At 36.5% G+C, this 24,154-nt stretch overlaps 1 protein-coding gene across 1 annotated transcript in view; it reads right to left on the bottom strand.

The window, feature by feature from the left end:
• Nucleotides 1–23,094, bottom strand: part of LOC106015064 (macrophage mannose receptor 1) — a 36,932-nt gene extending 13,838 nt beyond the window's left edge. The window contains exons 1-21 of the mRNA XM_027450681.3: nt 22,934–23,094; nt 21,679–21,852; nt 20,352–20,513; nt 19,306–19,419; nt 18,045–18,191; nt 17,051–17,233; nt 16,070–16,224; nt 14,715–14,828; nt 13,442–13,557; nt 12,426–12,574; nt 11,646–11,845; nt 10,210–10,337; nt 8,737–8,824; nt 7,993–8,137; nt 5,419–5,457; nt 5,175–5,338; nt 4,358–4,440; nt 3,346–3,446; nt 2,856–2,995; nt 1,379–1,493; nt 40–221 (exon numbers count right to left, since the gene is read on the bottom strand). Of these exons, the coding sequence (XP_027306482.2) occupies nt 40–221; nt 1,379–1,493; nt 2,856–2,995; nt 3,346–3,446; nt 4,358–4,440; nt 5,175–5,338; nt 5,419–5,457; nt 7,993–8,137; nt 8,737–8,824; nt 10,210–10,337; nt 11,646–11,845; nt 12,426–12,574; nt 13,442–13,557; nt 14,715–14,828; nt 16,070–16,224; nt 17,051–17,233; nt 18,045–18,191; nt 19,306–19,419; nt 20,352–20,513; nt 21,679–21,852; nt 22,934–22,994 (2,760 nt within the window). The 5' untranslated portion in view covers nt 22,995–23,094. The remainder of the gene's footprint in view (nt 1–39; nt 222–1,378; nt 1,494–2,855; nt 2,996–3,345; nt 3,447–4,357; nt 4,441–5,174; nt 5,339–5,418; nt 5,458–7,992; nt 8,138–8,736; nt 8,825–10,209; nt 10,338–11,645; nt 11,846–12,425; nt 12,575–13,441; nt 13,558–14,714; nt 14,829–16,069; nt 16,225–17,050; nt 17,234–18,044; nt 18,192–19,305; nt 19,420–20,351; nt 20,514–21,678; nt 21,853–22,933) is intronic.
• Between the last annotated feature and the right edge of the window lie 1,060 nt (nt 23,095–24,154).

The raw sequence follows: 24,154 nt of genomic DNA, 5'->3' as shown, positions 1-24,154 counted from the left end.
CTAAGTTATGCACTTGCTGATTTTTTTGTTTCTGTTTACCTGTATTGTAGTATACCTCCCATTAACTTCAATATATTTATCCCTAAAAGGGAATTGTCTTGCCCAATGTGAATAGTCAAAAGAGCTTCCATCCGTCCACAGATAACTGCCCTCATTATTAATATCATTTAATCCAATCCAAGTTTCACTGGAGACATCCTTTAGATTGAAGGTGAGGAAGGCTAAAACAAAAGATATTTAAAAATGGGTAATTTAACAGAAGCATCTTAATTCTATTAAAAATATGAAAGGGATAGTTTTTAAGATAAAAATGCTACTCACAGTGTTCTTAGAAATATTATAGAAATTAAGGTTAGAAGGGACTTCAAAGCATTAATCAACCTTCCTAAAGGTAGCATAAACTGTCCATATGTCATTTCTGATGGATGTTTGTTTACTGTCAAACCTCAATTTCTGGGGCCATTTCAAGCCATTGCTATTTATCCTACCTTCCAAAACCACAGGGAACAGATCCTTCTGCTCTTTCCGCCCTATGGTTTTGCCAAGAGATGAGAAGTGCCATAATAGCTCACTCCAGTCTGCTGTCTGGATTAAGCAGCTCTGGGTCTTCCTTCACAGGAGCTATTTAGATATGGAGTCCGTTTTGGACCATTAGATAGGCCAAAAACTCATTTAGTGGCTTCAAAGAATGAGTTTTATAGGAAAGGAAAGGTGCTGGGGAAGGTCAGAGGGATTCAGGAGAGGGACGGGTGAGGAGGAAACAAAGAAGGCACTAAGATTTTAAATGGATGTGGATAGTAGGTTTCTCCTACTGTTAGGTTAGTAACCTAACCTACTGTGGGGGGGGGGGGGGGGGAGCGCAGAGGGGTTATATTGCAATGAAATCACGAGTATTCATCTTTATTGTCACTATGTGATTTATTTTACAATTATTTCCCCAGGACCAGTATTGCTACGAGGTTCTGTGCACCGTCATCAGTATATACAGGACCTGAATGTTGTGATCCAGTGCAAATAAGTAGAATAGAATCATAGAATCATAGAATATCCTGAGTTGGAAGGGACCCTTAAGGATCATCAAGTCCAACTCTTGACACCGCACAGGTCTACCCAAGTTCAGACCATGTGACTAAGTGCACAGTCCAATCTCTTCTTAAATTCAGTCAGGCTCGGTGCAGTGACCACTTCCCTGGGGAGCCTGATAGTAGTAGTAGTTCAGATATGTCACTTCAGTGTGCTCAAATATCGAAGCTGTTAACCTCTAGGAAGACTATATTTGGTCGCAGCAGCCACTGTTACAATTTTAGCTAATAATTATGATGTTTTTAGTGACATTTACTGGCATCGTACCTAACACCAAAAGGTTGGGATTTCATACCTTGCACTTGATCATTGTGAATAGAGGCCAAATTTCCCCCTAATTCTATACAAGCACTTCTTGCAGAGTGCCAAGTCAGTCTGTCTTCTTCTCTGGATCCAAATATTTTATAACACTGTAGGGAGAATAAAGGATTAGGCAAAATTTCAGGTGTCAAAGCGAATTAAATTTGATTTGATTAATTCAGTTCCAGTCCCTGCATGCAAAGAGCAGCAATTTTTGGAGCTGCTGAAATGCCAATCCACTCAGCCAGCAAGAAGGAGACAGAGCTAATAACAGAATTTTACATGCAGAGCTCTCAACCTCCCAAAGCTACTGAAACATTTAGCAGATAATCAAGATAGAGGTTTGGGGTCACATTGCTGAAAAGTAAAGTTTTTGAAGGACAAACTATTGCTGGATTGAGACTATTACTTGGGACAGGTAACTCTCAGATCAAGTTCTTTCAATTGTATGCCACAGACATTACTAAACCCTGTGCTTAGGTTAGCATTAAACATGAATGAAGCAGCATTGAGAACTGCTGTTTTGTACAGTATATTAGTATCACATATTTTTTTTATTAATACTGGTGTACATTTTTTTTCCATAGTTGCGTATGTTCTGAGGGACGTATTTTTAACTGACATGCTGCTTCTACCTTTTTCTTTTCCTCCTTTGAAAGAAAAAATAATCCTTTTCCTATTGATTGCATTGTGGGAGTGATTTTTAGTTTTGTTTTATTGTTTGTTTTGTTTTTCTAGTGTCTATGTGTCCAAGTATACTTATGCTCGACTTATTGGAAAACAATGTTTGCTTGTTTTTTACTTTTAATTTAACTTTAATTGCTGCTTGTGTTACTCAACTTAAGATGAAATGTGGTAACTGATTATGTATGGAAAGTGTGTTCATATTTTCAGTTCAGTGTCACTCATATAAAGGGGGTTACAATTATACATTGGGATAATGGAACAGTAATTCTGTACAGTACATCTAATATAAACAGGAAAAAAAATATAGAAACTGCGAAAGTTTATGGGTTGCCCAGGGAGGTGGTGGAGTCACCATTCCTGGGGGTGTTTAAGGAAAGGTTGGACGTGGCGCTTAGGGACGCAGTTTAGGAGATGACATTGGTAGTAGGGGGATGGTTGGACCAGATGATCTTGGAGATATTTCCAATCTTAATAATTCTGTGAAGGTAACAACGTGGACACCTTAATATTTCATAGAATAGAAATGAGCAACTCCCACAATCCATTCCAGGAACAGATGTTTTTCATAGACCTTCAAGATAATCTGGTCCAAATTATAACAAAATATTCAAGTTCACTTTTTTGAGATTTACATACGGATTTAAAAACATGAAAATTCACTTTTAGAATACCACATAAAAGACTGTTGTATAAAAGAAGAGCATTTATATAGTGAGATAAAAGGGATAATTGTTTTCTCTACCTATAGCAAATCTGCTAAGAGCTACTGAGATTTGTTACTTCACCTTATTATGAAACAAAAGCCAAGTTTCAGGACATCCTCCCAAAGGCAGAAGTACAGTAGGAGCAAGTCCTGAGTAAGCTGAATTGTGCCTTTCACAAATGAAGGCATTTTTCAAAGCACAGTTTATATCCTTCCAAAAGCCTGTAAATAAATGAAATACATAGAAACACTCATGGAAACTCTTGTACCACCATTACAGAGGATAACACAGACAATATTCATAAAGCACAAATGAAACCTTCCAGAGGTAGGCGAAACAGTTGCCACATACACTATTAGCCCAAATACAATCCTCCTTCCACTGCAGTGTGTTTGTCTTCCAATAGTGAAGGCATGATTTTAACCTCAATGTACTTGTTATGAAAAACTGTCTCTGCTGTTCAGCTATGTGGGGAGCTGCAGATTTAAGTACGTGGCAAACATATTAGCTTTTGATACCATTATCTCCTCAAGATGCTCAACCAAGTGTTTCACTTTGCTATTTTACTCACCAAAATCTTTTGACATTATCACACAGTTTTCATCATTATTTGCAAAATTGGGTTCATTTGGAGCCCAGGCAACATAGTCCACTGGAGTCTTATCCAGCCAGCTGAAAGAAAAAAAGGTAGAGTGGTTGCAGGGCAGATATCTCCAGCAGCCATTTAGAGATATGAGGTCTCTTCAGCAAATGGGCTAAGCAAGGTATCAAGGTATCAATAGTGACTAGAGGGCAAAGGCTCTAAAACTGAAAGGACAGTTCCACAGCAAATATTACGGCCTCTCACCTATTTAGTATTATCACATTCAAGTCCCATCAGTGTCCCATTTTGTCAAAGGCTAGATAAACAATGTCATACTCAACAGCTTCTTACAGTCTGGATGAGACTGTAACACCAGAGTTTGAATTTCTCTTTCATTCCAGAAAAGCATCCTCCAGAAATAAATCTATTTGTAGAAGGCTAAAACAGGTTCTCTGCCAGAAATTTCAGAAAGCTTTTGGGTGAGATATTGCTCATGCTTCAGGCTCACATAACTCGGGATTTATTTATCAATAAGTGGGATTCATATGGTTAAATGCTTATGTCTAAACCTCTGGAGCTTCTACATAGCCATTAGAGGCCTAAATCAGAGTTAATCTCATCTTAAAGTGGATGTCTAAAGTGAACTAGGTGAACATCATCCTAAACTTAGCTGCTTGTCCTCACTACTTATGAAGGGTTGCTTGGGTCTTTAATTCAGATCTCTCAGTGTAAGACATCAAATGAAATGACCCTTACCCATGAAATACTATTGGATTTTTTCTCCCAGATGTAAATAAATAAATAAATAAATAAGATTATTTGCTTAAATGTAGGAAAGCTTAGTACTTCTAATCTCAAACTTCTGAAATCTATCTAGAGGATAAATGCGTAAGAATTATTAACTTGTAAGATGAAAGCACACACAAATACCTCCACAGACTGACATGAAATTGCCATCATTGTTGTACATTACTATCTTTAATGTTCTTCCTTTACTCACCTGAACTTATGATCAAAGCTGACAACTAAGCCAATGAAAAATGATTCCACTCCGAGAAATATTGCCATCTCTTTTGTCTTAATCTAAAACAAAAGCAATTTAATCACTAAACAGTTCCACAGTTATGCTTTCCTTGTTTCTTTGTTTGCTTGCTTGTTTTTTACATTATTTGAGTGTCAGGCAAGAATGTTGTAGGTTCAGACCTGAACTGCAAGAAGGCTACAGAGAAACAGATCCTGGAGGGAGGAACCCAGTGGACAGGAAAATAATAGTAACTGCTCTGTAGGCTACATGTCTTAGAAGAGATAAGCAACCTGGCCCTGATCTGCCCTTTGCTACTCCTTTAACATTCACATGCATTTTTTCTCTACTTACCTAATGTTAGTTCTTGACAGGTCCTGAAAAAATATACCAAATAAGTAATGTAGGGCAGTAGCTCAGGATTTTAGCCTAGCTAAACAGCTAGACCATTCTCTTTATTTTTTAAGCTGCTCTTCTGTTAAAAGTCAGCATTAGTGGCCACTGACCTTTTCCCTACAGGAAGGCTGCAGTATAAGTCATGCTGCCTATGAATTGCCTGAGCATGTGTGGTGCAAATTACTGTTTTGTATTGGATGCTGAGAAGAAAAAAACAAATCCAAGGGACAAATCCATGAGCAATATAATCTTATCAAATTGCTTACTTGTAAAACAGAGTGAAATTGATCATGGGTTCAAAAGTGCCCACACTCATTATTCTGAACTAATAATTAGGACATAAATATAAATAAATAATTAATATATGATATATGAAATATTTAATAGACACAGTGCTTACATATTTCCATATAAATTGTCTTTTTCTTTCATTCTCAATGACAATAAGATCGGCAAAGTTCTTCTGGCAAATTCTCCGTGCTTGTTCCATAGGGACATGTTCTTTGCTGAAATAATACTGTTTATCCTCATGTATAATCCATCCATCATCAGTGGCTTGATATTCTGGAAGATAAAGAAGCATATACATTACATTCTCATCTGGTTTGTAAAGAGTCTTCTTTTGAAAGAGGAAAAAATCCTACCTTGTAGCTTGTAGTTTGGTTCAGGTTTTAGCAGTGTACCTGTAAAATAAAACATCATAATGAGCAATAGTCTATTAATAATAACAATAACAAAAAAATATTATTTTATTAACAGAGAAAGAAAATACAAATATGAATTATTTAACAAACTTCTCAAAATTTTAGGGCATATACCACCATATTAAATTAAATGATAATTTAGAAACATTTAGCGAGTGAAAAACACATATGTTTAATGCGTACATAGGTATCTCCAAAAACACTATATTAAATAAGTCAGGATATGCAGCAAACACTTTGTAGATGAAACTTACATCCATTTGAAAATGTATTTTATATTTTAAGCCTATTATGCTATTGATATTTCTTTACAATCACGGAACAAGTACCAGACATCATAATCCATCTATTCAACTCTCAAGCTTACCTATCAAATAGTCAACTACTCACAAGTACTGAGAGCATAATTTTCTTAACACCACACATATTTTCCACTGTCTAGATATATTCCTACTATCCTGATGGCTTCCCTTTTACTTGGCAAGTTTGTTTTTAAGAGAGTCCTGGAGAGAGCCAGGTGATGTATGGAGAGGAAGTATATATCCCACTTCCTCATTACAGTACAGACCAGGAGGAAGCAATGAAGCTGATGCTATACCCATGGCTAGCTGTAGCTCCTCAAAGGTAGCTCTGCTAGGATGCCTGTTGTTTTTGTTTGTTTGTTTGTTTGTTTGTTTGTCTTCACAAACACCATTTCTACTCATTCAGTTATTAGCCTTCTTCATTTCTTTTGAGCTTTGATATAGAGGAACACATTATTAAAGAAAGAACAAGAACAGTTTACATGAGAGTGAAGCAAAATAATAATAATAATAATAATAATAATCTGTTGGAAATTTCTAAATATTTTCTCCTTAAGCAGATAATGAAGAATAGTACTAGGTTTATTCAAATATATTCATAGTGAATTTACATTGTTCACCTAGTTTGGATTTTATTTTTTAATCCTAATTAACTATAACTGTCCTTGTTTTTCAAAAAGGAAAAAAAAAATAATTTGTTGTATATGTACCCTTGTTCTCATCTCGACAAAAAATTTGTCTTCATGAATGTCATACCATCTAAGAGACTTTAATAGAATGGTCATAACATGAGTTTTTTTTTTTCTTTGTTGTTGTTCTTTGTTTTTAACTCCTTGAGAAGCAGCTGGAAAATTCTGGAAACCACAAGGTTTCCAGGTGAGCAGCCTTGCTAAAGGTGAACTGTTGCTGCTGGTGCAGACAGTGGTTGTACAGGCAGCACCCACCAACATGAGTGGCTGGTGACTGACTCTGTTGGACTTAGCTCCAGTTGTGCTGCCTTTTGCCTGCTGCCATTTGCAATGCTGTGGGAGTGACCAACAGTGAATAATTTATGAAAAATATGCTCAGTGCAACTCCTTCTTTCAAAAGCAGTATGGTAAGACATTTAGTGAACAATGTTATGCATGGATCTCAAGGCACACCAGGTCAAACAATGGGGTTAAGCGCTGAAAAATGAGAATTAACGGCTGAGTTTCTCCCCTCTCATGGGTATTATCGTCTAATCTAGACTCACAATAACAAGGTCTAATTTAAGTATTTATTTATTTTTAACTTCTGAAAGATCATCTAGGGTCAAGATAAACTGATCAGAGTCTCTCTGTCATATTTTCTGAACTCCCCCTGAGTAATCCCATCAAGAGCAGAAAGCCACATCTGTATGAAGCAGCATGCCCAGCATGCCAGAAAGGGCTGCACAGAATGTGCTGCTCCAGGCTGGTGCACAGAAGTCAGGGGTTTGGTGGTGTATTTGCAAGACTAATCTACCCACAAGGGAACAGTGATTCTTCCTGTTTGCATAAGTAATTTTTCAATTACTCAGTAAGTAATTTTTCACTGTTTAAGGATAGCTGTTTGTTGGCAGAAGTATATGAGGTATACCCAGTTCTGTTTGTGCAGCTCCTTCTCCGTTGCCCACACTATCATGCCTCCTACTCATTCCCTTTGTGAAGTCAGCTTTCTTTTAATTTTAGGGAGCTTTTAAGGTGGTTCTAGGAGTCCCTCAAGGCTACGCTAGCTTCTGGTTTTGATCAGCTTTTCAGAGTTGCTGGTTCCTATAGCAACATCTCCCTCTGTTTGGTTCCCATTGTTAGTTTCACAACAGGAACCAAAGCTTTTTTTATCTTTTGTACAGGGAACTCTTAGTCCCTTCCATCTTTAGGTCTCCTGGGTAAACCCAGAGCAGATAGAAATTGAGGGAGGAGATAAAAGCAGAGAAATCCTTGCTAAAGAGATAAGTATCTTTGTCTTGCAAATTTATTCAACTTGTGACAGGAAGAGATAAAGCCAGAGATAAAGTAAGAGGGATATCTTCCTGCATCTGAGTACAATTGAAATAGCTCAGTTCATTCCTCTCCTTTTGTGTTGCATTCACTACTCTAACATGCAAATGAAAAATACCAAATATATTTCTTCCTTTCAATTGGTTGAAATCCATACAATTTGCCTTTGAACTTGTGCTTATCACTCCATTTAAATAGTGAACTAATCATACCTTTTTTTGTTTCACAAATCCAATTAAGTAAGTGTTCACAGTACAAGTCATTCCAGCGCATTTGGGGTGATCTATTAAACATAGCACAATGTTCAATTTCTTCATGGTTGTTGGGTTCATCTTGATCCCAGTTCTCATAAATTACCTGTGTGGGAAATACATCTCAATTACCATGTGTTTCAAACTGTGTGGAAGTGACTGTGTTTGTCATCATCACACAATTTCAGGGTTTCATCATCCCAAGCACCTCTTTTATGGGATTAAAAGGAGTTCAGAGGGCTGTGGAAGTCATGCCGATCAGCTCACTTTACCCCTTGCTCCCCAGAGAAGGTGGAAAAATTTCACTTTATGGTAAAGCATGTTTTTCGTGGAGGAAAAATAGATAGATGGAGAAAGTCATGTTTATCTAGCTTTGTAAGAGATGGCAAGCTGATTTTTCTGTACTGTCTGTCACACAGCACTTCCTAGTCTGCGATGCAGCAAAGATCTAGGAGCTTGTACTGTGGAAGATGGGGTATAACATGGCACCAGGAATGACAATACAGAGCTTTGTGCTTCCGTTAGAGTGCTAAGATAGTGCTAAGATAGTGCCATCACTAAGCACTGCAGCTCTTCAGCTGATGTGTTAAGTGCTGCCCTGCACCTGCCAAAATTTTAGAGATTGGAAGAAAAGCATAAAAACATGAAAATCTATATATTCTAAAAGTCAGAAGGGCAATTAACCTTCAGCAAATAAGTACTTACAGGAGAGCCATCAATCCAAGCAAATCCTTCATCAGGATTTAAGAGAAACAAACCCATCCAGAATCCCTGCACGTGCACTCCTTTATCCCTAAAGAAATCATACAATATCAATGCATGAGTGTAGAAAAAGGAGCTATGGTATAAGTGCTAAAAAGCATGAAATCATACACTTTTCTGTCATATCTGAATTGGGAGCTGCTTGTTCATTGTTGGCCCATAGCCAGGCTCACTGCACCCTTTCCAAGTGTACTTTCTTGAGACAAGGCATGTTGCACTCGAATTTAATTTGAATTTATTTGAATTTATTTTGAATTATGCAAGTGGAGTGGCATAGCACTAGTCTGGGCTCCCATCCTTGAGTCAGAAGCATAGTTCTTGCTTGTAGCAGGAGTTCACAGGAAAGGTTTTAGTAAAAGTAAAGCACGAATAGAGAGATGTAATATGATATGAATGAAAAAAATAAAAAATATATATATTTTTCAACTTCTCTGATTTCCTTCTTGACACTTCAATTGAAGTTTATTTAAAAGTTTCTGTTGTTTATCTCCTCATATTTATGAATCAGATACAATAGGTTCCTATCTCACTCACTATATAGCAGGAAATTTTCCCTTCCCAAAATTTTAATAGGCTAAATCAAAGAGCTTTAGCAGACGAAGAAAAATATGCTATTTTCTTCACAATATTAAAAAATAATAAAATGAAAATGGATGAGATCATGAACACTTTGCTATATAATAGTTTTAAATCTATTTGAAAAATTTTAGAAATTACACCTGAATTCACCACTATGTGAAACACAGTTTTTTGTTTAAATACCTATATATTATTTATCATTGAGATGTCTTAATATTAAATATGAAATGCGATCAAAGAGCAGTGGTCTGATTTGGGGGGAAAAATGCTATAATTTCTATATTGTGTGTAATGTGGCATTTACAGCATTTATATAAAAGAATGAAGACGAATTCTTGTTTGTTTGATTTAAGTCTTCAGCTTATAGTCTGAAGATTTCCACATTAATCCTTGCATTTCAGTTTATGTTACATATTAGCTCAAGGTTTGTTTTTTGTTTTGTTTAGTTTAGTTTTGGTTTGGTTTTTGAATGTGTGTCTTAAAATATGAATCATAGTCATTAAAAAAAAAAAAGGCACAATTGGAGCCAAACCATTTAATGCCTCCCTTTTGGAAGAGGGCTAACATGTACACGCTTGAGCAAATTTCGAGAAAGCCACTGATGAAAAACTTATGAAAATTTCAGAAATATCAAAAAATGAAATATTTGAAATATTCAGGTTGAAATATACATATTTTTTGAAAATATAATTCATTATGATATTTCCAAATTATATCTTTCCATTTTCTTTTAAAAATTGCTTGTTTTTATTTACTCGCTTGTCCAGTTCCCAATACATTTTGATAGAATTCTTATTTAGCACTAACATGAAAATGAAATGTTGTGCAAGTACTCACAATGCTAACTGCCTTATTAAAGTTTGCTCTTTTCTTGAATTGATTGTGACCAGATTTCCTCCTATTTCTCTACAGAATTCTTCAGCTTCAAACCAAGACTTCTTTAGGTTTCTCTCCCTCACAAAAAACTGTTGAGAAAAAATGTGATAATAAATTACTAAATATAATATAACATATAATTAACTATGTAATTAAGATCAGTACCACTTCAGCATCTCTTTATTCTTGAGTAAGGCAACATAACATCTGTCAAGACCTATAATATTAAATGTTAGTAATGTAGACTGTATTTTTTTCTTACTTTCCTCTATTTTAAAATAGTAAGGGAAGAGTAGTGTAGGAGACTAGGGAGAACAAAAGTTGTCACAATAATTTATCACTTAATTGGAACTTTGACCACTGAAAGGCTCAAAGAAAAATAGAAGAGTCCAGTCTTAGCATTGTGCAGTAGAAAGGAGGAAATTATTGAGAAATTGAAGGTGGTGGGTAGTTCAATATGTTAGAACAGAACAGAAAACATAGCATGAACAGTGAGTTATAATACAAGGTGCTGTTACAGGGTGAGGAAGAGATTTTTCTATTGTGCAAGCATACATATAGCTCTGCTTCCTGATGTGAAGTACACACATTCATGAAGTAAGGAATTGTATGCTTGGCATTTTTGAGAAAGCAGCAATTTGGTAAATGGCAAAATCAATAATGTGAGTAACAGTAATTAACTGGGTGTGACATAAAAGTTGAGAGACATTTAAATACAGAGCTAAAATCATTTCTGTCCTTCGAACAGGCGGAGAGTCTCAAGAGAGAAAGTGAGAAGAAACTTATGTAAAGATCTGGAAAAGCAATGTTTCAGATTATTAACCTTTCCTTGTACTATTTTGCTTTTGCTTTTTTCTTAAAAAAAAAAAAAAAAAAAAAAAAAAAGAGAGAGAGAGAGCATTTCTAGGCATTTTTTGCTAAAACAAAGGAATGAAAGGAATGCACAGAATTTTTACTTGCTGATGTGTCACCAATGGCAAACTAAGTCTGGATCTAAAAGTATCACATGCTCTGATAAAAGGTTGTTGAAGGACCAGGCTCCCATAAGTTTTCTCTTAGAAAATAATGTCATAGGCAAGTGACACTGACAGCTCTTGAGATACATTTGTTTGAAGTCCAAAATTCTTGGACATAAACAAATGGAGTGAGGTTCTCACCTGTTATTTAAATAAAATAAAACACATTTTTAGCTCTCTATTTTCATTGTAGCAAGCTTTTTGTTGTTGAGTTTTGTTATTTTTGATGGCTATGTCTCACGGGTTAGTTTTCCTCTTCCAAGGAGAAGATAATTCTCCAAAAATGTCCCAGCACTGGGTCCCTGCACATCAGGATGAGCAGGGCACTGACCCCTAGGCTCCCCCGTGCTCAGGCTTGCAGGGAAGGAGACGCACGCTGACCTTGTAGCACGAGTCTCCCTGGGAGGCTCCATCCCAGCCCTCAGCACAGGCAGCTGCAGGCACCTGTGCAGGAGGAGCAGGGGGAGGAACTCCTGCTGCCCACTGCTTGCAAAGAAAATTTGCTCTCTCCTGGCAGCTAATGACATCCCATAATCCAGCATTCGTTCCAGTTCCCATGGCAACACAGCCTTGTTCTTTTCCTTTGTGATATAGAAAAGAAATGAATGAAACCAAAGTTTAATTGCTTTATAAGAAAATGGATATTTGTTTTTATTCATATGAAACTGTGAAAAGGAAGATGCAGATTAAAAGCCATCCTGGATATAAAATTATTCTGAGTATCTCCTGCCACAGCTGAGATAAGGGTCAGTATGTCTCAGAGACCCACCTTTCCCAAAAATGGATTTAGGATACAAATATTCCTCATCTTGCCAACCCCAGGCAAATCACAGGACAAATAGCACTTGATTTTATTTACATTTACAGCAAATGGACTGTCAATTACTTTGTGATTCTCAATATCAGAGTAATTCAATTTCAGAAAAGGTGATATGAACTACAGCAAGACTTTCTTGAAACATAACTAGCTACAGAGAAAGCAACGGTTTCCAGTCATATGCTCTGCTGAAATGCAGTAGAGCAGGACATTTGCTGTCCATTTCTCACACAGGCACCTTGTGGGTCAAATACTCAGCTCATAGTCATTTTTCTCAATTTGATGAGTTGCTGTAAACAGGTGTTTAAAACGTTGAAAAAAAAGAAGACCCATGCAGAGCTTACCTGGCATTGCTGAGTTCCAGTGTGTGAAGAGAGGAGCTTCACCACTGGTCCACCTGAAAGTCCCTTGTTCTTCTGTGTCAGAGAGACCGATCCAGAAATATTTTTCAGACCTCAGACCAGTCAGGCTAATCAGAAAGGCTTGCTCATTTCTGAAATGGAAAACAATATTCAAACACAAAATACTATTTGCAATATAAATCTGATACAAATAGATGTATCTCTACCATGCCAGCACAGCCCCAAGAAAACTGGTCCTTAATGAAGTTCAAGCAACACCTCAGCAAGCTCTTAAGTGTAGTCAGAAATATTTAGTGAAAGACACCTTTTCCTCTTTAGGCAAAGGTATCTTCTTTCCTCTCCATCTGATTCTGTGAAACATCACAAATCACAGCTCACATCAGTTTAAAATTGTATGCTGCTATTGTCCAAGACTTTGTGATGCCTCAAATCTACCAGCAAGTCAGGACCAAACCACTGTTAGCTTTGCTACACATTGTCTCTCAAAGCACTCATCTTCCTCAGAGACCATGAAGCCTGCAAAGACCATTTGAGATATAGATACATGAGATGACACATTCTGGCTATGGAAGGAATGTACAGAAAGCATTCTTATATTTGTTCAAAATTTGGCTTAAGTGGTATTTTAGGGAATATTTTTAAAGATTTCCAATAATCAGATAACATTCATCAGTAAATAAAGGAAAATAGTAGTAACCACTTTTCAACAGAAAAGCAAAAATAAAATAGAGGTTTCTTTAATTAGGAATTGAAAATTAAGAGATAATGGAACTCAAGAACCCTCAAAATCTGAAAATTGTTTTAGTTAGTTAAATAAAATGCCCTAAAATGTCTTTTTTTTTTTTTTACTACATAGATAATTTTATGTAGCTGATTATTTTTGAAAACTGTTATTGAAATGGTTTGAAAAGCTTTCTAAAATATGCTTTTTTTTTTTTTTTTTTTTTTTTTCATCAGAAGTACTAACTTGGAAGTAGAAAGAAAGGTATTTTTCCTACCTGGTTTCCACTGTGGCTAGATAGGCTTTACTTTGTTCACATTTCTTATTTGCATCTGAGAACGTTACAAGGTCAGAACCCACCAAATAGCAGTGAGAACCATATCTTTTCCAACCCTGTGAAAAACATGAGGTTCTTAATTTGAAATTGAATTAAACTTCAGTATAGAAATTATCTCCACTATTTTGTATGTAAATATTTGATGTTTAGTTTGTTGCAGATAGGCTTAAAAACAAGATAACACTAGGCAATTCTGTTGATTAAAAAAAAAAAAAAAAAAAAAAAAAGCCTTGTTTTGTTTTTGTTTGCTCCTTCAAAGACCTTTTTATTTAAAGGATGACATCATGATATTACTCTTCATCTCTTCAAATTTTCGAAGAAAATTTTGCCTCTGCTATCATATTCCAGTATTTTGTAAGGTTGAGATTATGCAAACCTCACCATAATAAACCAGTGTTTCATTCAGAGGGAGCTGCAGCCAAGTCTTCCAGAGCTACAGGATCTGACATAATGAAGTGCAAAAATATTCTGATTCTGAAATTAATTCAGCTATAAGCACAGCTCCCCAAAGCTGCCCCTAGCACCCTTAGAGGAATGTGTAAGGAAACTTTCTGAGCCAAGAGGATTCCAGATGGTGCTTGTTTGTAGGGAGGGTGGAAAGAAGGAATATCACCCAAACACCCATGCTTTTTCCTGTTGTTAGAGAGATCTATGCTGGTTGGTATAGATTTAATAAAACGTGAATTTTGGAAAAAATACTAGTTTGGAAAAAATAACCTTCTGATATCACTGAAAGGCCAACTAAGTAGTCCATCAGTAGTAACATGGTATGGAAAAGCTAATCTTATATTTTAAAATATTTTATTTCTTTTGTAGTTCTTATTGTAAAGATTTTGCTATGGGGACTGTAAATAGTAGATCTGAAAGAAGGGACAAAGTGCCTTTTGGTAATTTTGCATGTTTGGCTACAAGCATAAGTAGAGAGAATAGTAATGAAATTATTTCAAAGATATATGTGATTTTGTTACAAGGTGGGTCACCTGGAAGTGAAAGAAAAGTATTAATATATACATAAATGAATCTTGACATTCTGTAGTATTTTCAGAGTACAAATGAAGTATGCACATATATTAGTAATTTGCTTATGGGAAAAGACTGTTTCCTCAAGAGGAGAAGATACATACAAATGTAAAGACTCTAAAAGAAGAAACAACAAGTAAATTAATTCCTGTTCATTTTTCCCAACATAAATTATTTGTGAGAGAACATATACTTTTTGGCAGCCTGGGTCTATGATCATCTCTTTTTCAAGAGATTGTGGTGAAGGCTTCTTTTTACAGATGTAACCAAGTTGCTTATCACAAACATCAGTTGCCCAGTATCCATCCTGGAATAGCAGGAAAAAGAAATACATGTAAAAATATTGGCATTCATAAACATAAGAAAACTGCTACTTCCCTCCTTCTTCACTACAAGGCTCACTGAAATGTATTACATAAGAAGACTGTAGAATTGTCAATGGAGATTTATTTAAAAATATATATATATATTTGAGGAATGGTTTAACATTCATTTGAGGATATTTTGAGATGAAAGAAGGAAATAAATTACATCTTGAAGTCTCAGCATTATTGCCTATTATAACTATCTGTTTCATGAAAGGATTTGTAAAGATATATCTCATCTGGGCCTGATAGATCTGCATTTACAGAGGCATTATTTCACTATACTTATGGACAAGAGATCAATGAAACTGAAATAATGCATATCTAAGTGTGTGACAGTAAAACCTATTATTTCATTCATCAAGGAAGAGACTCTGAAAATGACTGCTTTCTTTTAAAAATAGAATTATGTAAAAAATAAAATTGAATATAAAGCTTTTTTTTTTTTTTCCATAAAATCTGGTTTAGGGTCAATTCTTTTGGTGCCTAATAGTGACAAACATTAATAATGTTCTACAGCATATCAGTTGTGCATTTTCAATTTATTTATTTTTTAAAGTTCATGACACTTTTTGTGTGTGCCTTTGTGTGTGTGCGCGTATGTGGGTACTTGTGTGTCCATGTATCTAATAAGCCAAACAACCACATGTGGCATGAAAATAAAGTCTGACAGACAAGCTGTGAGAAACACTATAGGGTTTTAGGTTAGATTATTTGGCAGATAGATGTAACTCACATTACAGCTGAAGAACCATGCCCTAATGCCAGGTCTTCATGCCTTAATGAAATGACACTGAGGAACTTAATGGTCTATCAGACTGGAAGACAAGGTATGCCAATAGCATCTATGATAGCATAACATATTACTTGATCATTCTCCTCCCTCTCCAGAGCTACAACCTTTTTCATTGCTGCAGCCAGCAGAATAAGGCTAACGTAAAACTTCTGAACCTGGCTTTGTACCAGGTAAGAAATTTCAAAAAGTAGCCCGAGGAAAATAATGCCTTTCTGTTTCTGATCTCCACTGTACTCTGAAGTCTCATCTGGCTGATGCCAAATTTATCGGGAAAATTATTTTAAGCTAAGATATAAAAAGTTTCCTGAACAAGTATGTAGGGACAAGTGACTTCAGTTTGAGGCAGTTATTAGCTTGCATTTCTACACAATGACTGCATAGTTATACCTGCCCCTTCATAACAACACAGTTCTCTAGACCACTCATGTAGGTGGGATGTCTGCGCTGCCATTTGGTGAATGTCACACGAGTCCCATCGCTCCACTCAAAATAGAAGTGAGCCTTCAGGTCATTCAGACCCAGCCATAGCTCTTCTGTTGGCTCTGAAACATGAAAAGAGACAGGTTTGCTTATGGTCTGCTATGCAATACCATGAATACTTCTAAACCCATAAAAAACAGTGACTGATAGAAGGTGGGATGTGGTACGCGACAGCTGATTTTGTGCTTCAACAAAAGCTCTGGTTTCTGTTCAGATCTGTAAGAGTGTATGTATCTTGGCCTCAGATGCCATCCAAGAATTCTGAAATAAATAAACATATGGCTTTTTATGACTGGCAGAAGATTTTTGCAAATTTTCTGAGTGCCTATGACTTGGTAAAACAAAATACTTGGAGCAGGGAGTGGCTGTGTGTGTCCTGCCAGTCAGGAGATCATACTGAACACAAGCCATCAAGACATTTGTCAAAACATGTCTTTAACAGGGGAGCATGAGAGGGTCTGTAATGGCCAACCAGTGGTGGTCACCAAGTCCAGCACATGGTTGCTACAGATCCAAGGAAAATCAAAAATTTTATTTTCTTGGAAGAAGATATATCAAGAGGTTAACTTCAGCAAGAAGTTAAATTTCTTTTAGATTTGGAGCTCATTTCTGAACCAATTAACATAGCAAAAAGGAACAAATACTGTGATTATTGGAGGTTTTTACATGTCTCTGTTAGGAATATTTTTTTTTCTTTTCCTGCTTTAAAATGTTTTAAAATGTAGATTATATCTTGATAAATATATATCATTGTTTACGTAACTGCAGCAACCAGAACACAGGTTAGATATGGCCTTCAGCTTGTGACATTTCAGAGAAAACATTAATATTTAATGAAGCCCAGCTTTTTTATTACAGACGGGGCAAAGAAACTACATGCGTACTCACTGTTATCAAGCTGTGACACTAGGAAGCTGTACTCAGCGATGTTGTGGACACTTGCCAAATCTCCATCTTGCCTCTTACATGAAGTCAGAGCATCCTTCCACGTTTTGGGTTTTCTTTGAATGCTGTAACAGTAACCTGCATACGGCCACCAACCATCTGTGCATTTAATAAGTCTCAGTTCCTCTAAAATAAAAGCACACATTTTCGGCATAATTTCATGAAGAGAAAAATAAAGAACACTAGAATGAGGTCTCTCTAGCACTTTTTACAAGTAGTACTATATGAATAAACATAAAGCTGCAGTTAGAAATGCAAATACATTCAAATGAAAAACAAATGTCATTAAGGCACAGTATGCTCAATATGCAAATAGAGTGATAAGAATGATAAGTCTTCGTATCTTAAGTAGAGCATCACTGAAAACTACCCACATTATGTCAGAGATGCAACTTAAAATTATACTCTGGGAGGAAAGAGAGACCAAAGCTCTGTTTTCTTCCTGCTATAAGAGTAGTTTTTATAACATTCCCAGATGACAGCCTCTGGTAGATCCCTCCTGCATGGGGCATGTCCATAGACACAAGGTGGTGTCATTGAAGCCATGGCCCACGGATGAAATGCAGCCTGCATGAATACTGCTGCTCCTCCTGCTCTGTGCGTATGAACTCATCGAGTAACACACTGCTGTTGAGGAAATTTTTTACATAAATATTGGAATAATGGTAATTGCTAATTTGAAGCAAATGAGAAGCATAAAATTCCTACTGTATTTATGATTGTTGACACTGGTTACTGTGACAGAGCAACTTCTATCAGTTTCACTAAAATGAATGATAGATTGAAGGAACAAAATAATAATATTCTCCAATGGATGATTAATACATAACGAGAGGTTGAAAAAAAAATGTTGCGTACCTTTGTGTCTTGCAGGTGTTTATAGATTGCTCTTTCTGGAAGTTAGAGAAAAATCTTCCTTTTTATTTGACTAACTTACCCTTGGGTATACTGTCAGGTTTTGAACTGAACTTTCTCTTTTTACAGATGTAGCCAAGTCTCTGGTTACATGCTTGGTTTTCCCATTTAGCGTTCTGTCTAGGATTCATCACCCCACAGATTTTCCCAGGGGCTGAGAAAGGATTTCCTTTGAGTAGGAGAGAAAATAGTATCTCACAAAAAATATAAACAAAAAGATCAACAAAAAGATCAGTAGAAACATGAGGTTATTCTGATTTTTTCTGTGCTTGATATGAAGAAGCCATCCCCCACAAGATAACTGCTGTTGTAGTTTGCAGGATGCTGTTTTTGGTCTATGTTTTGAGAGTGGAGTATGTACACTGAGTGAGATGAATGACTCTATCTTGATTTCATCATAGGATAATATTGGGAACTTTCTAGATCTTTTCATTATATCCTGGTGCTCATAGACAGAACAGTGGAAACTAGGCCTCTATTCTGTTTCAAAAACTTCCTAACTAAAAATATTCACCTTTAAATGATATATCTCCAGTATATCTCAAGAAGTTCCAGTTCTACTTTCCTATAAAAGTTTTTCTTTTTTTCTGTTGTGGTGTGAATGAACATCTATAAGCAGCAGAGGAAATTGCCTGATAGAGAATTTTTGAAAACTTAGAGTTTTCAAAACATGAACATAACTGGGTATTGGCCAAATTGCAGTCCTCACTGCCCTGGCAGTGGCAAATCCCACACCCACCACCCACACCTCTGCCACCAGCTCTGGGCTGCTTCTCCTCCTCTCTGGGTGATCTTTCTACCCCCGTGTGAGGAGCATCACAAGTCCACCCTTGTCTCTATTCTTACAGGTGGCCCAGTGCTGCTTTGCATGTAGTGTTGAGGAATTATGAGCTGGCTCTCAATAATATTTAGAATTTGACCAGACAGCATAGTGCCACTATTTCCTAAACACTTTGCTACTTTTGGAAGGCTTGATTTAAATTTATACTCTTGGATAAGATGTTATGGAAAAATTCTGATCTCTGATCTGCAGGGTTATACATCACTCCAAAAAAGACTCTCCATTCATAAACAAGCTCTTTGCTTATATGAGAAAATAAAAGAACCAGCTATAACTGATGTCCACAGTGAACTTTGTAATTTGAAAGTGCACTATAAAAATAAAGTGTTAGGTCTTTGGCTTTTGAAAATCAGCATGGACTTCCCTGAAATAAAAGCAGCTGGGGTAGTTTTTAGTTGGTTTCTTATCAGAATCCATTCAAATATTATAAAATAGTTCTTACCTGGAGCCCAGTTTAAATATCTGAAAGGACTGCCCCCAGCCCATTGCCATCCACTGTTGAAATTCAAAGTGTTCAATCCAATCCAGAATGCAAAACTGAATTTTTTAGTTAGCTCTAAACGAGAAAAGAAAGTCATGGTACCTCCTTATTCTCATTATTCACAGTATATCTAAAAGAAGTAAAGTCAAAAGTACATTTCTTAGCTTAAGCCAGTTTAGACTAAAAATACTGCTTTCCCCATTAATGAAGTTCACAGATTAAAAAAGTAAGATTTGCAAATGAGTTAATATAAAGATAGCAAAGATCCCATCTTGGTAGCAAAAATGAAAAATTAACATCTGATTTTACTACTTATTAAGTAATTACTTCTCTCACTCTGCCACAAGTCCCTGTTTCATTACAAAATATGAGATATTAAATAAACAAAACAAAACAAAAACAAAAAATATTTTCATAAGAGTATTACACTAAAATATTTCTGTAACAGATTTCATGGAGTAAACACATCAAAAAGCTTAATAAGACAGTGCGCTAGCAATGTTTTGTATGAAAATGTATCCACAAATCTAGCCACCATCATATGTTATCATTTATATCCTCTATATTATTAAAAATAATCCTTGAACCACAGATGTAAGAGGTACATTTGAGGAACAGTCAACAGTCCTGCTGGGGAATGAGTGCACTAAAGGGGAAGGCAAGAAGGCAAGTGGAGGAAACCTTCCCTGATGGAGCAAGCTGCAGAAGATTTGGCAACTCCTGCCTGGAGTGCAAAGGTGGAATGGGGCCCCTTTCTTCCCTGAACTGATTCATGACCAGTCCTTCCCCCTACCCCAAAAACAAACAAACAAACAAACAAACAAAACTGCTAATGTAAGGGCACAGAGCACCTCCCTTCTGTCTCCTGCCAAACCACACCTGACAGCCTGTCTTCTTCACTGAGCTGGAAGAAGACAAGGCAGCCAACTTTGCCCTGTAGAGCTCTGGGGCAGCACAACTCCAATGCATAACTTACGTTTTTACAGACCTGTTCTTTATCATTTTACCTCCTATATATGCTTGCTCATGTGTCTCTGTGATGCTTAATAGTTCTGCATTTTGCTGCTGACAGCTTTTCCTTGCTTGGTGCCATGTTAGAGATGATTCTGAATTTATCTGATAGTGAATGCCAGTTGAAGCATCTTCTATCCAAAATCTTTCTGTGTCATCTGGAAGAAGAAGTGAAACTGAATGCTGTTCTTAGAGGATTGGCATTGCATCAACTAAAAGCAAATGAAATATGTGAAGCTGTAAAAGCTATAAAAATGCACAGTATTAACTGTATGGTGTCATCAAGTCTAAAAAAAAATTGAAATTGGACTAGTCATCAAATAAAAAACTGTATTTTTTAAATTAAAAGCTTATTTAAATGTTGTAAGTTTTTAGAAGGTATGAGACAGTATGCGATATTTGTTTTTATTCACAAAATGGGTACTAATACTAGGTAAACCAGACATGTCTGTATATTAAAGAAAAAAATAATCCTGGATGAAGTCAAAGGAAGAACTGTGACACTGGAGGCTCTCCAGGAGAGGAATTCCCTCTTAGTTCATCATCAAAAGAAGTAGCTTCTTCAGACATTGGAGTACCTGACCCTTGACAGTCCAAGGAGCTATAAAAATGGCCTGTGTAGCACCAATCTATAGATCATCTGCAATCTTTGTTTGCAGAACAACTCAAAGCCTTGTGAAATTGTTGTGCTATTGGGAAAGCAGTTGGCAAGGAAAGCAAAGCAGTCTGTGTTCTGAGGTAGAGGAATCCCAAACATAGTTTTAGTACAAAGATGGCAGAGGAGGATAATTTTAGCAACAGCATTTTCATGTAGGCTTGGCTTAGAAGACGAAAACAAAATAGGATATGTATGTTAAGGGAGAAAAAAAAAAAATATATATATATATATATATATATACATACACTAATGTAAGTAAGAATTGATACAGTATGCGCCTGAGGAATAAAAAGTAATGAGAGGAAAGGAAGATAACAGTCTAGATTCAAGCTGGTCATGCTATGCTTAAGCCACAAAGTGAGACATCTAAGAGCCTCCTCAGTTCTTTAGTCCCTGAAGAGAAACAAGCACCTCCAAAGGAAAGTCAGAACCTGGCTGAGCTGAACCATGCTCTGGAGGGAACTCTTCCCCTCCATTCACTTTAGAGGGAGCACTTGGCTACAGGAGCTAATATTCAGACAGTTGTTTTTCATTGGGGCTACTCTGAAAAGGTTTGATATGAGGTTGTGAAGCTTGTATCTGATAATAAACCTCATTGCTAGCTCAATAAATTGCTTTCTCAACACCATTTCATGACAAGTTAATAAATAAAATTCAGGACTTACTTATTAGTGGGCAAAATCCATACAGTTTATCAGCATCAAAGTCTTCAGTTGTTGCACACCAGAGCCAGCCATCTGACCTACCAGCATCTGTGCACTCATTGTATTGTTTGCCTTCATACTGGAAAGGGAATACACAAGGCTGTCCATTGGCATTTCCTTTTAATGTAAAGGTTTCTACGGGGAAGAAGGAGTTAAGAGAACATATGAAAATAATCATAAACTCATAAATCTGGTTTCCTAGCAATAGATCTATCAGTCTCTCTGCCTATCTAAACTGAGGGATCATACCATCCTTTTTATTAATTTAATTTAGCTAGAGATTTTAAATAAAATGTTGCATCAGTCTGCTTTGGGTTTTAAATGCTGTTTTTAGAGTTTTATATACACCTTGTAGGAAAGTCTAATTATGCCCTGTGATGATAAGTTGTGGCTCTTGAAGACAGAAAAGCCTCAAGTATATCTCAGATAATAAAAGAGTTCATTGCATGGTAGTATTCTGTGTAGCTCAGTTGGTCAGGTTGTGACAGACATCACTACGCAGTAAAAAGTTTAATTTTCAACTGCACATTTCCGTATTTGTAGAGCTACTGAACATTCACCCTTAACTCAGATTCTTTAAGGGTAGCAATGCTTCATATTTTTAAATTATCACAGTATTGCAGAAGAGTTATTTTATCCTGAAATTTCCGACACTTGCTCCCAATCTCACATTCATGCAAACAAAGCCATCCACTTTTTTTTTTCTACATACATTATTGTCTTACTATTTCTTTCTCTGTGGCTATACCCAATGACTGACATATGTCTTTAGACTAGAACTACTCTTCTAATTCGGTCAGATTGGAGGGGAGGAGCCAATTCTTTCTGCTCTTACCTCACTTCTTGAAGTAGAAGAGAAACTTCTACAGCTAACATGAACATATGGCTCTAAATACCTGTGATTGATTACTGCAACATGGAGATTATGGGGAGGGTAAATGGAGAGAGCTTTCCCCATCTCCCAACACCCTCCTGTTCACTCCTATCTCTTTTAGTATTTTCACAGAAACACCAGTTTAAATACCTGCTTTCCCCTCAACATTCCCAAATATCCGTCCTTTAATTCTCTGAATTGAGAGCCACCAGTATAGTACCTAACATACTCTTTACATCCTGTATCAAATCTGATAACAAATAAAAATAATCAACACTGTAAAGCTGACCAAGGAAAAGAATTTTCATATCTAGTTTAACACAAAACCAGCAGGAGACTTACCCAGTGACTGTAATGTACCATGCATGAGGGAAAGAAAAAACAGCAACTGGGTGAGAGTCATTGCAAATTTTGTTTTCCTTTCAATCTTCTACCAAAAGTAGTGTATAAAATCCTTTTGAGTGAGGCTAGTGCAAGTCCTTCTCTCTGTCAAATGGCTGATGTACTCTGAATAAGGAAATATCCTGTCACATGGCATTTTGAAATAACTGAAGTGCACATAGCAAACACTGCTCTCTTTGAGGAGCAAGTTGCTTCCAAAACTAGTTTCCATCCTTGTTACTAGAGATGATAATCAGAAGGGAGACGTTTGTCCTTTCTGTGACTTTGCAAATATTAAAAATGTGTCAGATGCTGAGGTGCTACAAGAGCCAAGTCTGTAAAAAAGCAACTTGTGATGAAAAGTGTTGATGAGAAACCTGCAGCAAAATATCAAGGACTAAAAACCTAACCTTTGCTTTTACTCTTACACCTTAGAAGAAGAGGGAGACAAGACCCCAGAGGTTCAGTACGTCACTATAGTGTCACAGTAAAAGTCTAGAAGACAGCATAGTTTACAGAATCTGCAGTATTCAGTGCATTGTGCATTATTGCTCATTTTGAGGGCTAAAATTCTAGAGGTTTTGTTTGTTTGTTTGCTTTCAGCACTATTACACTCCTTGCTTTGATTACAGTTTGATCATAGTTGAGGCTGGGCTGTTTAAAACTACTGGTTGAAGATCTGAAAGAAGTGAATATGTTCAATGCCATAGGCTAGTGATAAGTTTCCCTGCATCAGGAAGAAAACTAAGGCCTGCAGTACTTCTGTCAAGCAAAATTATATATTTGTTTATCTAAGAAATTCCCAACGAGGGAGAAATCTTGTTCTAGAACTAAACTAAAGTAAGATAAAATCAAAAAGGTCCTTTTAATTTATGCCCAAAGCGCTCACCCGAAGACTTATGTTGGCCTGGCAATTCTTGTACAACTATGCTGACAAAGTTCTGTTGGCAAATGTTCACATGCAGACAAATCCTGCTGTTCCTTCTGTTTATTTGTATCAGTGAAACTGCATGAATGCTTGTAAGGGTTCAGCTCCCCAACGCTGCAGACCGACTGGGAAAGCTCAGTGCAGACACTGAGACTGGCTAAAAGTTAACAGAGGAACTGATGCTGGTTACCAGTGCCTCAGGGAGTGTTCTGAGTGCCACATTATGCTTGTGCCAGAGGCTGATGTATCAGTGT

Source organism: Anas platyrhynchos, chromosome 2 (genome assembly GCF_047663525.1).
Source record: "Anas platyrhynchos isolate ZD024472 breed Pekin duck chromosome 2, IASCAAS_PekinDuck_T2T, whole genome shotgun sequence".
Lineage (NCBI taxonomy): Eukaryota > Metazoa > Chordata > Aves > Anseriformes > Anatidae > Anas > Anas platyrhynchos.
This window is presented reverse-complemented; position numbering and strand designations above follow the sequence as displayed.